General features: G+C 36.7%; 1 protein-coding gene across 1 annotated transcript in view; it reads left to right on the top strand.

Moving 5' to 3' along the window:
- LOC105095302 (contactin-6) overlaps positions 1-14963 on the top strand; it is a 255776-nt gene that overhangs the window by 188052 nt on the left and 52761 nt on the right. Inside the window, exons 9-11 of the mRNA XM_010987428.3 lie at positions 1630-1766; positions 3329-3458; positions 5733-5883. Of these exons, the coding sequence (XP_010985730.2) occupies positions 1630-1766; positions 3329-3458; positions 5733-5883 (418 nt within the window). The remainder of the gene's footprint in view (positions 1-1629; positions 1767-3328; positions 3459-5732; positions 5884-14963) is intronic.

Genomic DNA, 14963 nt, shown 5'->3' with positions numbered 1-14963 from the left:
AGGTTGCCCTGATTTCCACAGGAGATGTAATTCTAGGGTTAGTTTTCACCAGTGGAGCATCATGATCCCTTCTTTTCAATGACTACCTCCCTGAAGGACCTTCTATCTTTGTGGAAACAGATACTACAATGGAAGAATCCTGCAAGTCAGACACACTTGTACACTATTTCAAAGACTCTCAGTAACACTTCTTGCTCCAACCACTGCTGTAGTGACCAGTTCATTACTGTGCTTTGCAGGTATATCCTGAGAGTCTTGTCTCAGGTACCACATTAAGGCAATCTTGTTTCATGCTCTAGTCTTTTGGCCCCTTCAAGAACTTAATCAAGCACTTGAGCACACACAACCTTTATGTGCTAATAGTGAATGCCTCTACTGCCCCTGAATGACTGTGGACAAGAACCAGTGAATAAACACTTCCTCTTCCTTTCCTTGGATAAGCAGTTATAGAGACTTCTTAGACACTCACAGTGGATGGAGTAATAATGGTCCATATTGGTGGTCAACTCAGTAACTCAACCTTGCATTGCCATTTTCCTTCCCCGTCGACTTCTGTTAACTCTCCCTTTTCCTGACACCTTATACTGGGCCAGCATTCCTAAACAAACAACCCAAACACAAACCCTTGACTTAGGCTCTGCTTTCAGGGTTCAAATTTAAGCTTCCCTATTTTCTAACTATGTCTTCTTAAGCAGTTAACCTAACACCTGTGCAAAAAAATCCTCTCCAAAAGGTTGGAAGAATTATGTGCAATTACACATGTGAAGCATCTAGCTTGTAATGGGCTGAGATTCTAAAGAAAGATGCATCCACACCAGCCTATCTAGAATAAACCTAAATAAAGGAGAGGAATTAAATGGCTAACCCAGGAAGTTTAGAAGGAATATTATTTTTAAAACATTGAATTTATGCCCTACCTGTTTCGATGAATGATAGTAAGGCTAATACTACCTTATACCTAAATAATATTTTAACACCACTTATACCAGTTACTTTTTGCTTCAGTACTGCATAAAACTTTTTCAGATTAGAAAATAAGGTTTTGAAAAATGCATTTCCAGGATTAGAGTTAGGTGCTTAACCTATATAGAACACTAAAAGTCCTTATTCCCTTTCAAGAATTTTATCTAGGGGGAAAAAAACTGGATTATAATTCTACTAAAACGTGATAAAGTTGATATTGATTTATGCTTCAAACTGTTGGATTGTAATTATATTGGATATAGATACAATTATTTTCATTAGTTCAATTCAAATATAATGAATGGCCTTTTGCCCATAGGGGGTTCATACTTGACACCTATTTTCTAACGTGATCTATGTACTAATATTTAGCATGGAATTATTTTCTGGCCTTGTTCCCCCAACTCCCAAGTGGTTATATAGGTGCAGCAAAACAACAAATGGCAAACATCTATCTAAAGCCAAAGGCCCATTGATATTTACACCAGGATGTCTGTTGCTCCACATTAGGAGTCCTGCATTTCCCTTCCCTCAAATCACATGTATACAGTACTAGTGGACACAGTGAACCTTGTCCTTCTGATATCTTACAGTCCTCGGAACGTAGCATAATGTCTTGGTTAACTCACTTGCCAAATAGTTTGCTCTTATCTCTGTTTGAAACAGCCCCTCCAGAATGGGAACAAAAAATCCACAATACATACCTGTCAATCTATGACAGCTTGTTTTGGGAATGCAAAGCTAGTGGAAAGCCTAACCCTTGGTACACGTGGTTAAAGAATGGTGAACGCCTCAATCCAGAGGTAAGCAACTATGCTGATGTTGAACATTCACCTGCTCTGCTAGGGAAGCTGTGTTACTGACCGCAATAGCTAAGGTTTTTGCAGTGTCCAGTAGGTGCCAGGAAATGAGGTATAAACTTTACCTACACTAATTTATTTAGTCCTTAAACAAAGTGGCCACTAACATTATCCTAACTTTTCAGATGAGAAAACTAAGGATAGAGATAGAGAAGACAATTTGTATAAGATCACACATTAGTCAGTGACTGATCCACTTTCAGATGTCATCATCATCACCACCACCACTACCATCATTATCGTCGTCATCATCACCATCATCATCATCATCACCATCAGCATCACCATCAGCATCCACTGAACTCTCATATGAGTCAGGCCTTGTGTTAAATATTTTTTCTATGCATTATCTTACTGTATCCTCCTGACAATTTCATGAGAGAGATATGAATATTCTATTTACATAGATTAAGACAATTGGTTTCAGAGAGGTTAAGTAATTTGTCCAAGGTCATGCAGCAGCTAGTAAATATTAGAATTAGTATTCTAAACATAATCTGTCTGATTCCTGTACTCAAGCTCTTAATCATTACCCAGTATCTTGCTTTTATGAAAACTAATGACTGTCTCTAAACCTAGGAAAGTGGAAAACTGAGGCAGTTATCCACATTTTTTAAGCTAAAGCACACTTTATTCTAGAGTATACGGAAAATAAGACAAAGTCACTTTTTCCATAAAATTATCCAAAAAATTGTGTTAATTCTCCACTTTACTTTGCACTTACAGGTACAGGCAGAGACACAAAGAACATCTGTTGTTTAGAAGCTGAATAGAATGCTATTCTTTGCTTCGGCTTTATTGCAATTTAATTCCTGCATGCCTTTTGCATATTACAGTCCCTGTTTCCTCCAGACTTCTTTTATTATCTTTAGAGGATGGTAATAGGTACCCTGAAATATTTAAAACTGTATTTGCACTATTAAACTATTTCATTATATATGCTCAGAATTGTACTTCTATACCCAAAATGGGACTCTGTAACAGATTTTGGCTGTTTAAGTATATAGTATGCTGCAGAAAAGAAGAATTTAGCTCTTCCAACTTATTATTCAATTAAAAAATTATCAAGTCATCACATTTTAAGTCTTTTTGAGACCTTGTGATAGAAAGCCAGGAAATTTTCTAATCATTATATCTATGTCTAACATTATTATCAACTATGTTTTCTGGAAAATTGGAATAGTAGTGTTCCAAATTATTTTGTATACCATATAACAGAAAGGTAACATATATTCTACACAGAGAATGCAAATTTTCAAAGAAATGGGATAACACAAAATACATTAACTAGTAAAATTATAAAAAGAATATTTCCTTTTTTTTTTAAACTTCAGAAAGCTGCTCAGGATCTTGAAGTATATTAAGCTCATCTTTACAAGCAACAGTTCTCATACACCAAAATATCATTAACACACAGATATGCAAAAATGTTTAATGATGTATTCTGGTTAAGAGAATGCCTATATTAACACACTAGCATCTTTACATGACTTTTCTTTTATTAGGAAAGAATTCAAATAGAAAATGGGACACTTATCATAACTATGCTGAATGTGTCAGATTCTGGTATCTACCAATGTACTGCAGAAAACAAATATCAGATAATTTATGCAAATGCAGAATTGAAAGTATTAGGTAAGTCATTCATTTATAACCCAATTCAAAATGACATTTTAGCAAGCTATGATTATATGTAATATGAATCCAATTTTCCTGTAAATTAGAGATTGCTTTTCCTTGAAATAATGAGAAATGTCTAAATTAGCTGCTAAAACTTGGAAGGTGAGAATTATTATTCTGCTTGGGCAGTGCACTGGCGGAGCCCACTATTAGGAGCACTGAAACCAGAAGAGGCTACTATAAAGTTGATCCCAGTATAAAGTTTTGGATACAATTTAAAACGTATCCACTAGGAATGTTTTCAGCTGTAAACAAAAACATAAAAAAAAAGAAAGTCTCAATTTATAGTGATTTAGAGAGGAATCTATTTTATCTCAAGAACTTCAAGGGGGATGGCTAAGCAACAGAACCGTGACTTGATGTTATTCTTTAAACTTTTCCCTCACACTTGTCACCCCCTGGTTCCAAAATGACTGCTGTAGCTACAGAAATCAAGTCCATACTCAAAGCAGAAGAGGGAGGAGACAGAATTGATCATATCTATCCCTTTCAACAGAAAAGCAAAATTACCCTTTTAGGTCATTGGCTAGAAATCTGCCATGTGATCACCCAGACCTCAAGGCAGCTGGGGAAACAAGCCTCTGTTGGAAAATGTTGAGACAGAAGCAGCTTTAGGATGATATTTTGGGACAACCAACCAGCGGTGTCTGTCACCATAAATGATTAATTGATATCTTTAATTCTAAGGTTTTCTTAGTGGTACGAAGACCAGAGATGATAGGAAGAACCGAGCAAAAAGACAAAGATTCATGTGCTTATGGGTGACAGACATTGATTCATTTGTTTATTCATTCAATCACTACTATTTATTGAATATTTATTAGGTACTAAGCACCTAAAACATAATAATCAACACTTAAGTGAGGGGGGTGGAGGGTGGGAAGGGATAGACTGGGATTTCAAAATTGTAGAATAGATAAACAAGATTACACTGTATAGCACAGGGAAATATACACAAAATGTTATGATAACTCACACAGAAAAAAATGTGACAATTAGTGTGTATATGTCCATGAATGACTGAAAAATTGTGAACACTGGAATTTGACACAACATTGTAAAATGATTATAAATCAATAAAAAATGTTAAAAAAAAAAACATACTAAAGTGACCTTCACCTTCATAGAACCTGTAGTTCCACAGAGGTAAAAAAAAAAAAAAAAAAAAAAGCTAAACTTTAAAATATCATGATTATGGCCAAGAATTGAGAAAGTGTTACCAGACCTCATAGTGAGTTGAACATAACCTAGATTAAAGACATTCTCTTCAAGCTGAGAACAGAAGAAAAAGCATGCACAGGTCAGTGAAAGGGCACAGAAGCTATACCTGAAATGCCCAGAAGCAAGTGAGCATAGAATATCTGAAAGAATTTCAGTTCACATAGACTTAAGCCTAGGAATGGGAACTGGACCTACTGGTTCCCACATGCATGGAGCTGGAGAGACTTGGATGCACCTCAGACAGTCTAATAACTTATCACCCTCATGAACTGGTATTTGTTCAACATTTATTTAGTGAGGACAAAGTTGAAACTGACAAAGATTTTTTTTTTTAAGTTTCTACTCAGTTTTTTTTTTTTAAGTTTCTATTCAGCTTGCCTGCTTCAACAGAAGGCAGACTATTTCCATTTTGCTAGTTAAAGGAATGCCTGATGAAATCTGAAGTAATAATACAGTATTTCTGATTTATTTCAGAAGTATTTCATTGTCATATGTATATTCATGTTTAGGCTCATTACCTTGGTTAGGATAGATTACTAATTTCCCTAATCAAGGTTAAAATTCCATCTTCTGTCTCTTACAGAGCTATCTTCACCCTCTTTATTATAAATGTTATCAAGAATTTGACTTTTTTTTAATATAATTTACTTCTTCCCTCACACCTGCTTGCTTTTTGCTTGTTATTGCAAAAACTAGCACCAAAACAAAAATAATGTTTATTGAGCACATACTTTGTGCCAGGCACTGAGCTATCCTTCTTTATTGATTATTACCTCATTTAATCCCTACACTAATTTTCTAAGATAATATCTATTGTTACTTTCATTTTACAAATGGAAAGAGTGATTCCAAAATGCCAAGTCCATACCTAGCCTGGCAATTCCTTGAGCAAAGTAGCTTATAAGAGTTTTGGTTACAGATATTAGATTCTATCTAGTATACCACATTACTTCTCAAGTTACTGCATGTTAATTGAGTCATTTAACAATTTTGTAATTTTGTTTTTAGCTTCAGCTCCTGATTTCTCCAAAAATCCTATTAAAAAAAATTCAGTTGTTCAAGTTGGTGGAGATATTGCTATTGAATGCAAACCGAATGCTTTCCCTAGGGCTACTATTTCCTGGAAAAGAGGAATGGAGAGCCTGAGACAAAGCAAAAGGTAAAAAGTCTCTTCTGTTTTAACATTTTGAAAAATTTTGTAATACAGTATCTTCCAAATTTTTAGAGTTTACTAGGTTTTCCAAAATTCCCTCCCTTATAGTAAACTTAAAACTGCATATCCAGAGATACCAAACATTTTCCTATGATGGCTAAAAATAGAAGGATCTTATAAGGCTAAGAGCTGTTTGTAATTTGCAGTATTTTCAGTGCATGTACTTGTAACAGATATATTTTTTAAAATCCTTTAAGACCTCTTTTCTATATTCAGCTTGAAGCCTTTTTTCTGAACCAGCCTGCTGAGAAATTAGTGAGAAGAGCATTACACAAAGGAGAGGGACACTCATACTCACACACCTGTTATTGTGGTTTTTAAATAGTCACACACGTGTTCACCCTATGAAAAAATGAATTCACCCCATTAAAAAATGTAGAGAGATTCCTGTAGAGGAAGAAGAGAGGTTTCCTTTGATTATGGATGTGGCTGAGAAATCCTGGAGTCGCACTGGCATGCTTTCTAGGGGATTACTGACAGAGCAAAACAGGTGTTTTTCTCTACTTGCAATACATTTCACTCCATTGGGCTGTAAAACCCTGTATACCCAGAGCTGACAAGACTACAGTTGCCACTCTATTTTAATGACCCATGTATGTTACTGTGTGATCAGATATACAGTGGGGGTACTATTATGAATTAGCTATGTGCTGAAGATATGAAAATGGTTCAGTGAGCACTTCTTCAGAATCATATGTGTCATGAACTCACACACCTATCAGGCAGGTAACAGACAGGCCAAATGAAAGAAAAGACAACAAAAGTGTGATGAAAAAATGGCAATCTGTCAATCCTGGATGACAGTGAAGGACTGGAGAGTGAGTTTTACACCTAAATGAGACAGTCATCACTGAGTTCAAACAATGGTTGTTCTGGTGGAAGGTTCTACCTAGGTTATAGAACCTCAAACATTTCAAGTTAAGTTAGAAGTCTGAATTTTGGCAATGAATCTTCTGAGCCAGAAAAAAAGTCCACAGGCTAGATGCAGGAAAACCATTTTGTCCTTTCTGATCTCAGATGGCATTTGTGATCAAGGATGAGAGAAAAAAAGATGTTGAAACAAACAAACTGTTGATTGTGTAGAGTATTATCATGGTTTTACCTGCTGCTTGGCAAACCCTCCCCTGACATGATGAGATACATAAGAGAAAGCCCCTTCTAAGGCACTCTTCCTTTACTCTCTCCTGTCTCCAAGGGTCTCTATTGTTTCCAACTGAAAGTCTTCCCAGGACAGGGATTCTGTCAAATTTATCCCTGTATGCCCTGTGCATTGCCACAGAACCCACACTGAATAAACATCTGCAGAATGAAGGACTGTTATCAAAAAGGATGAAAATGTAAGGCATTATCAGCTTTAGAGAAAGGCTATTCTGGAAAGAAATGCCTTAAGACTTAAAAACAGATGCTTGGAAACCAAAGGTAAAAAGAAAGATGATAGGAAAACTGGTTCCCTGGCTCCACATGGGTTCCTTCCTCTGTACAGACTTCTGGGGAGATTATGGCAAGCACTCCCAACAGACTTGGATGTGTATTTTCTTTAAATCCTAATCAAGGTTTAAATACACTGCTGTAGAACAGGAAAACTCAAGAGATCCCATAGCATCAAACAGAGGCTCTGTACTGAGGGTTGGGATAAACTGATTAGCTCTGCCTCATTGACTAAAGTGACTGTAGGTTTTCACCTAAGGAGCAAGAATGACTGTTGTTTACCTTCCATAACCTTTAAAGACCTAATGCAAGGTATGTGGGGAGGAGAAAGAGAAGGGAGGGGATTTAGATGAAGATAAGAAAATGAGGAAAATAAGTTTTGGAGGGTACAAGGAAAGCTGCTTTTCAGCACAGGTTTTTGGGTTTTTGTTTTATTTTGTTTTGCCTTGTAAAGAATGAATCTGGGATCTTACTGGCCTCAGAACAATTACTAATAGTTATATCAGATTCAGCATTGTTTCACTGTGATTAAAGGAATGGCTCATGTGATTTTTATTTACAGATCCTTCTTTCATAATTCTATTCACTCATTGCTTTAGAATTTTATTACAGGTTTCAGCACAGCAAACAAAATTATCCCCTGAACATGCATCCTAAAAAGCTAGGGGGAAAAAAAAACACGCCCCAGCAGAAGCATAGTAATTACAGACGTATATCTCTGCCAGGTATAGATGACCTTAAGCAGTAATTTGCAAAGGTCACACACAGCCGGCTCTGTAAGACTTTGTGTCTCTGCATGCTTCCTATCCTGTCCCCTATTCTGTTGCCTTCCGAGATGACTGGTTTCATTAAGTGCATGACTTCAAGCTGCTTGTTGGGAAATGAAGCTGATAGTCTTCTATTTGTGTGGGCCTCACGGCTTTTTTGTAGTCTTATTATGGTGATTTCCAAACAGGTTGAAGGTAAAAATTAGAGCAGTGATAAAAAAGGAAGGAAGGCAGGCAGGCAAGGAGGGAGGAAGGGAGGGAGGGAGGGAGGGAAGTAGGAGGGAAGGAGGTAAAGGACATTACTGTTTACTACAGAGGCAGTATAGTATAATGAAGAGACAGCCCAGTCTCTATTCTATCCTGATTACACTTAACTTCAAGTAAGTCATATGTCCTTTATAGGCCACAATATGCAAAAAGGAATGGAAGCATCTCATCTTCCTAAAGGAGGACAGAAAGCCAAGTGGTCTCTTCAAGCCCATTCAGGACTAAGGTTGATTATTCTATAGCTTTGATCGGAGACATTAGAGGGTAACTGAATCCTTTCTGCATGATCAGAACAATCCTTCTCAAATCAGTGTTGCCAGGACAGATCTCAAATCCTAGCAAAGTAATTGCATTTACCTTATAAATAGCTACCACACTGGAAGGACACTTTGGGGAAGAGAATATGAAAACAGTAGGTAATGCCACAAAATATTTATTTTAACATTTGGAATATAGGAATAAAAGTCATTTGACTTAGAGTCTGTATATGTATTTATGTGTGTGTGTGTGTGTGTGTGTGTGTGTGTGTGCGCACAATTGTGTGTGCATAGGTGTGTGTACCATAGGGGTAGCCATAATTTCCAAAGCTAATGAAATTAATTATCCACAGAGGCTGGGTGGGGAATTACTTTTTATATTTGACTAACAAAATGCAAGGTTTATTGCATGAGTAGATACACTCTTCAATGATATCCCTGAAAGGGACATTACAGGTGATCTAGACCATTTTCCAAAGGTTTAGGGTCAGATCTTAAACTCAAACACAGAACACTGAGACTCAGCACATGGCTTTTAATGCCACATCAGTTTAATTATTTTATTTAAATAGTAAAATAGATATAATTCATATTCTTTCATACATCTGTTAAAGCATGATGCAATTGTATATATAGGAAGATTAAAAGAGTTAGATGTAGAAAACAGCTTAACTGATTCCAGGTAGGAAGCTTTTAGTTCTTGACCTTGGAAATACCTATGTGGGAAAATGTACATTTTTAGTCTCTGTTATAAAACTTCTATATGGTCCTGTCTAGTTTGAAACTTCACTGTCACTGCAATTGCTTCCAATAAAGTGTAACTACCTAGAGACGGTTGAAAGGACTCTGAAGAAGCCTATTCAAAATAACCTTTCTGTATGGCCTACTTATAAAAAGTGGTGGCAATATACATATTTTGACAATTTCCTCCAGTATTACATGAATCGAGACAGCATATATCACATAACTGGTAAATACGAAACTTAGAACTGATGCCAAATTTCCAATCTATGCTCCAGATCTTTTCCTCTTGACAAATAATGGAGAACATACTCAAAGTCTTTATTTTTTGACAACGTGGCTGTTGTCACATGATTTTACCTAATTTCACGTGTTGATAATTCAGGTCAAGCAACATTTCTGAATATAGTTAACTTTTTTTTTTTTTGGCTTATGTGTCACATTTGAAGTCTTGACTATTTTAAGAGTTCCATCTTTACAAGTGTCTATATTCATGGCTGGCTGTCAGAGGAGAAAAGTTTTCTTCTAGCTAAAAATAGGCAGATGGCATTACAGAGTCCAGAGGCTGCCTAGTTTCCATGCTAAGAATGTGCAGCCATACCACATTCTTTTTGGAGTGACCAGTCAGTTAGAAATAGCACCTAAACTAAAGAGAAGCAATGATATGTTCCTGTGGGTGAAAATGGGATGTATCATGAAGAGCCCCTGCACTGGGAATTAGGAAACAGGGATTCTGGTCCTAGTTCTGTGATAATGAGTGGCCTAACCTTGGGTAAAATCACTAGCCTACTCTTTTTTGTTGTTGTTGAGGTAAGTGTTTCCTAGATTTATTTAAGGTGAAATAATCTGAAAACAACTTTCAAAGTAGTAAATACTCTACCCATGCAGTGACTGCCAGAATTGAAATTATATGTTAGAAATCAATGCAAAACATTAACTTGGCAGGGTGAAACTACAGATTATATCATACTAATAATTTTATATAGGTTTTACTGATTTGCTCAGGTGACAGTGCAAATCAGTGATTGAGCCAAAATGGTGATTGCTATGAATTGTCAAAAAAGCTAAAATGAGCTGGTTGGATGGATTTAGAGGTTACATCTAGACTTAAGCAGGATGAAGGTACTGAGCACCACTCATTAATTCACCATTATAGGCCCAGCACCCAGCACAAACCTGGAACATAACAGCTGTCCAATAAGTATCTTCTACCTTGCTAAATGAATGAAAGTTAAAATTTAATTTGTTTTTCTTCATGTCCACTGGAATTAAGAGATTCTGCCGTTAAACTAAAAACTTATTTAATAATTAATAGACTCATGATGTGTTTATTCATCCATACTGTGAATATTTGATGAGCAACAATTATACCCCAAATACTGTACTAGGTGCTGTGGATAAATGTTAAGGTAGTCAACTATGTGATATCTAATATCCCTTCATAAGAGAAAGTTTTTAAGTAATTTGGAGTCAAAAGATCTGGGTTCCAGTCTCAACTCTGCTTCTTACTTAGATGATAATGTCTAGCAAGTCCTTTAACTTTCCTGGTCCTTTGTCGATTCATTTGAAAAATGGAGAAAATAATCCTTGTCTCACCCATGGAGTTGTGTGACACTCAAATGATATAGCATGTGTGGAAAGGATGGGTGATCTGTATACACTCTGTTACCACTGGGTACATTTATTGCTGTTATACTAACCTTTATGCAAATCCAAGTTATACTTTCTTACCTCCACCAGCCAAGGGAAAACCACAGATTTTACCATAGGAAGTCAAAATGAATACAGATTAAGCTTATCTCTGCAAGGCATTCTGAGGCAACTGAGGGAATCAATTCCGCATCTGCTAAATTTGATTCATCGCTTCGTTTACCTTGTGGGTCCACTTAGCAAGTGAACTGACAGAAATCAAAGGCCTAGATTTGTCTCCTTATGCCCAGTGACTGCTGGCTACCTGGTCAGGGATCACCTCATGAATTTAATAGAAAACGCAGAAAATGTGAACCTGCTGGACAGAGAGCTCAGAGTTGTCCTCTGACAGGCAGCATTTAATAAGATGCCAGAATCACCTGAGTTTCATTCAAAGGGGCCACACAAGCTCGGAACAACAAAGACAAAGAAATGGACCAATTTTTTTCTATTACTGAAAAGATAATAATTGAATTAATAAGTAACCCACCACATTACTTCTTCACTTTCCTTAAAAAAAAAAAAAAATCCACCATATTTCTCCTTCATTTAAATGAAGTAAAATAAAATAAAATCCACCTATATGCCAGACAAATGATCATTATTAATGAAAATAACCATTTCAATCATCTCTATATGTCAGGCAGTATATGAGGCATTTCATATGGCCCAAAAATTAGTATACTGTATATATGTATTTACATGCAATATAATGTGTATGTGCAGTCAAACTGTAATAATTCTACATAATAAAACTGAAAAAAAATTAAAGCACACTTTTTTCATATTCTGATTCATTTTTGGAGGACAAAGTAGTCACAGAGAATATGGTTATGTTTGTACCACTTTAACCCGGTAATCTCAAACTGCTTAATACAAAGGGCACTTTGAAATTCACAGTCAAACTCACTCAGTTATATAGATTCTACCCCTACCCACTGGCAGTGGGTTTCAGGATATGATCATATTTCACAGACTTGAAATAAGAGGACTGCTGGACTCTGTGGAGCCAATTTCATTACCTCTTTCCACTCAGATACGTATTTATTTATAAACAGATCTTATCAAATCATGGATTTTGTGTGCTTTATCCTAAAACAATGACACCATTAAACCCTGCATGGCCCTGAGAACCTGGCAAAATGCATGTACCTTATGGGAATATATGAACCCACTAGGTGGCATGGAATCTAGTAGTGATGCTTATTCAATGGTTTTGCCTTCAATCCCCCAATTTGGTGGGCCCATTTGATTTCCACTGGCATGGCATTGACTACTCCAAGACCTCCCCTCTTATATACAATAGTACCTTGTGGGAAAGGTCCAGGGAGGCGGAGGGAGTTGAAAGATGGCAGGGAAAGAGTAGAGAGGGCAAGCAGAAATGAGAGAGAAAGAGATGAGGAGAAAGAAGGATGAGAAGAAGGAACAGGGCATTCTCTGTGCCAAGAGAGAATTGGTTGTTGTTGAGCAAGTCACTTGATCTTTCTTCTCCTCATGTGTAAAGACGTACACTTGGAAGAACCTACCCTTAACATTGACACAGAAAAGGAACAGAAAAGAAATGAGCCTGTCTTCATCCTCCTTGCTAAGCTACCTGGACAAAGTCCGTTTATTTACAGAGCCCCCTGCCCTATGTTTAGTTACCATTTCACTTACTCCTTGGAGCCTTTCACAGTCATCTTAGCTTGCAGGGTATCAACTAATGGGGATCTGGCTGCCTGGATGTAAGCAAGCCAATTATATGATACTCCCTCCCTGTTTGACCCTTCTCTATGTATCTTTCAATAACTACTTTCTAAATCACTATTCTTTTTTTTTTTTAATCTTTACCCCCCGTGCTCAGTCTTAATAAAATATCCCCTCCATTCATGCCTTTTTAATGCAACTTTAGCCAGAATGTAGCAACTGGTAAGCAGGCATTCCTATCCCTTCCTCCTTGCAGAGCTTCCTAATGGAACAAGCAAGTAGGCCTAATTTTATTTTGTATCATCACCACTTAATGTAATAGTGCTTAGTACATCAGGTAGCATGAGTATCAAATAGGCAAATGAACCATATGTTTCCATGTTTAAGGAAGAATGACAGGCTGCATAATGCCGGGTTTATTACAATGTCCCTTCTGCGCTGCCTCTTCGTAATAAAATTTTAAATTGTTCATACTCAAATCCTGAGAGCCTTGTTAAGGTGAGCCTTTCTAAGGGAATACATGCTAAACTTGTCAAGAGTCATCTGTTACCCTGCCTGTGTCACACAAAGATGTAACAAGCTAAAATCCTATGTGTGCTCCTGTCAGTCTTGCCCTATTTTTTCTCTGGACATCCAATTCTTATCCTCACTGGCCTTCACTAGCCTGGAGCACTGACCCTTTAGCACAATTCTTGCAGAACCACTTACTTGCCATGGTCTGAATAAACTCCAATCTGTTAAAGATGTAAAGTCTGCCTGTAAACCCAGCCTACCCAGCTGCGTGTGCACTGTTTTACACTGTTGCCTTGAGTTAGACTATTACAAATTTAGTTCCTTCTTCAAAAAATTTTAATGATAGTAATAACACATTGTGGATTTAAGCCAAGGGCAAACATGACAAAGCAAAGGAGTTCCAGAAGTAAATAGAATCTTACATATTGTTGTACTGTATCCTATCACGGGAAATATGTAAGTTTCATTGTAGAATTGCTGTGAATTCATAGGCTAGATTGGTAGGTTTCATTATCATGCATAAGATGATTATGTGTGAGATTTTAAGATCATACATGCTTGTGTAAGAATCTTGTGAAAAATGTAGATCCCAGAGCTTTGATCTAGATTTTGGGTCAGAAGGTACAAAGCAGGGCTGGGGAATCAGAATTTTTATAAGTTTACTTGCTCTGCTCTCACGAGGAGCTGAGAAAGTTCAATACAACCTAGAAAAACACTGCTTTGGTGCAAACATATTACTTAAAAAATAGAACCCTTGTTTTACTTTCTTTCCACCCAGAACTCTACTTCCTATACCAACATGTTCAGCTCTTCATCTTATCTCATTGCTGAGGATATGAAAGTTCTTAGTTCAGTTACTTTTTGAAAATATGAATACAATTGGCCTTGGAATGGCATCTACTTACTTAAGTGCTGGCTTTTAATCTGAGTGACATTTATATCTTTCAAAGTTTACATAAATATTCAACGGCAATAATTTTATGGACAGAAAAGGTTAGTTATTAGTGCAATTTATACAAATGACCTTTAGTTCTTGTTTGACTTTGGAGGAAAGAAGTGATTACCTGATATGCTTAAAGTATAACGCTCCTTATGTAGAAGACTGTTATGTGACAGGTACTTGTTACACCCACACTTTGTTAGAGACACTGGTGGGTGTACAGAAAATAAATAAATAGAGACAAATAGAAAAAAAAATAGAATTGCTATTTTGGTAGAAATTATGATCCAGTTGAGGAAATAAAAGACAGACCAATTGTGTGTCACTTAGTCTTATTAGTATCTTCAAAAAAGAGGGACGCTGTCAGAGCATGTTTTTTTTTAAGTCACTGGCTATTATTTCCCTATTTCCTTTATCTTTGTCCTTTTTTCCCATAGTAGTTTTTTTTTTTTCCAAATAGAGTTTATGCGAGAGCCACTTTCATAGAACAGTTAAAACTGAGCCAATCTGGCTAATGTCCTGGAGGGGAATCAGAGCCCCTCCCCACTCCCTACCATTTCTTCTCTGCCAGAAGCAGCCCTAAGAATCCCCTGGATCGGATCTCCTGAGAGCATAGTTGGGGAATCACTGATTTGGAGTGACAAATCTGATTCTCAAGTGTGACTTGTCAAACTATTCATTTATTTATAAGCATAGTTGCAGACCAATTTGACAGGCCATGTGAAAGATTCTAGGTTT

This window comes from Camelus dromedarius, chromosome 17 (genome assembly GCF_036321535.1).
Source record: "Camelus dromedarius isolate mCamDro1 chromosome 17, mCamDro1.pat, whole genome shotgun sequence".
Lineage (NCBI taxonomy): Eukaryota > Metazoa > Chordata > Mammalia > Artiodactyla > Camelidae > Camelus > Camelus dromedarius.
This window is presented reverse-complemented; position numbering and strand designations above follow the sequence as displayed.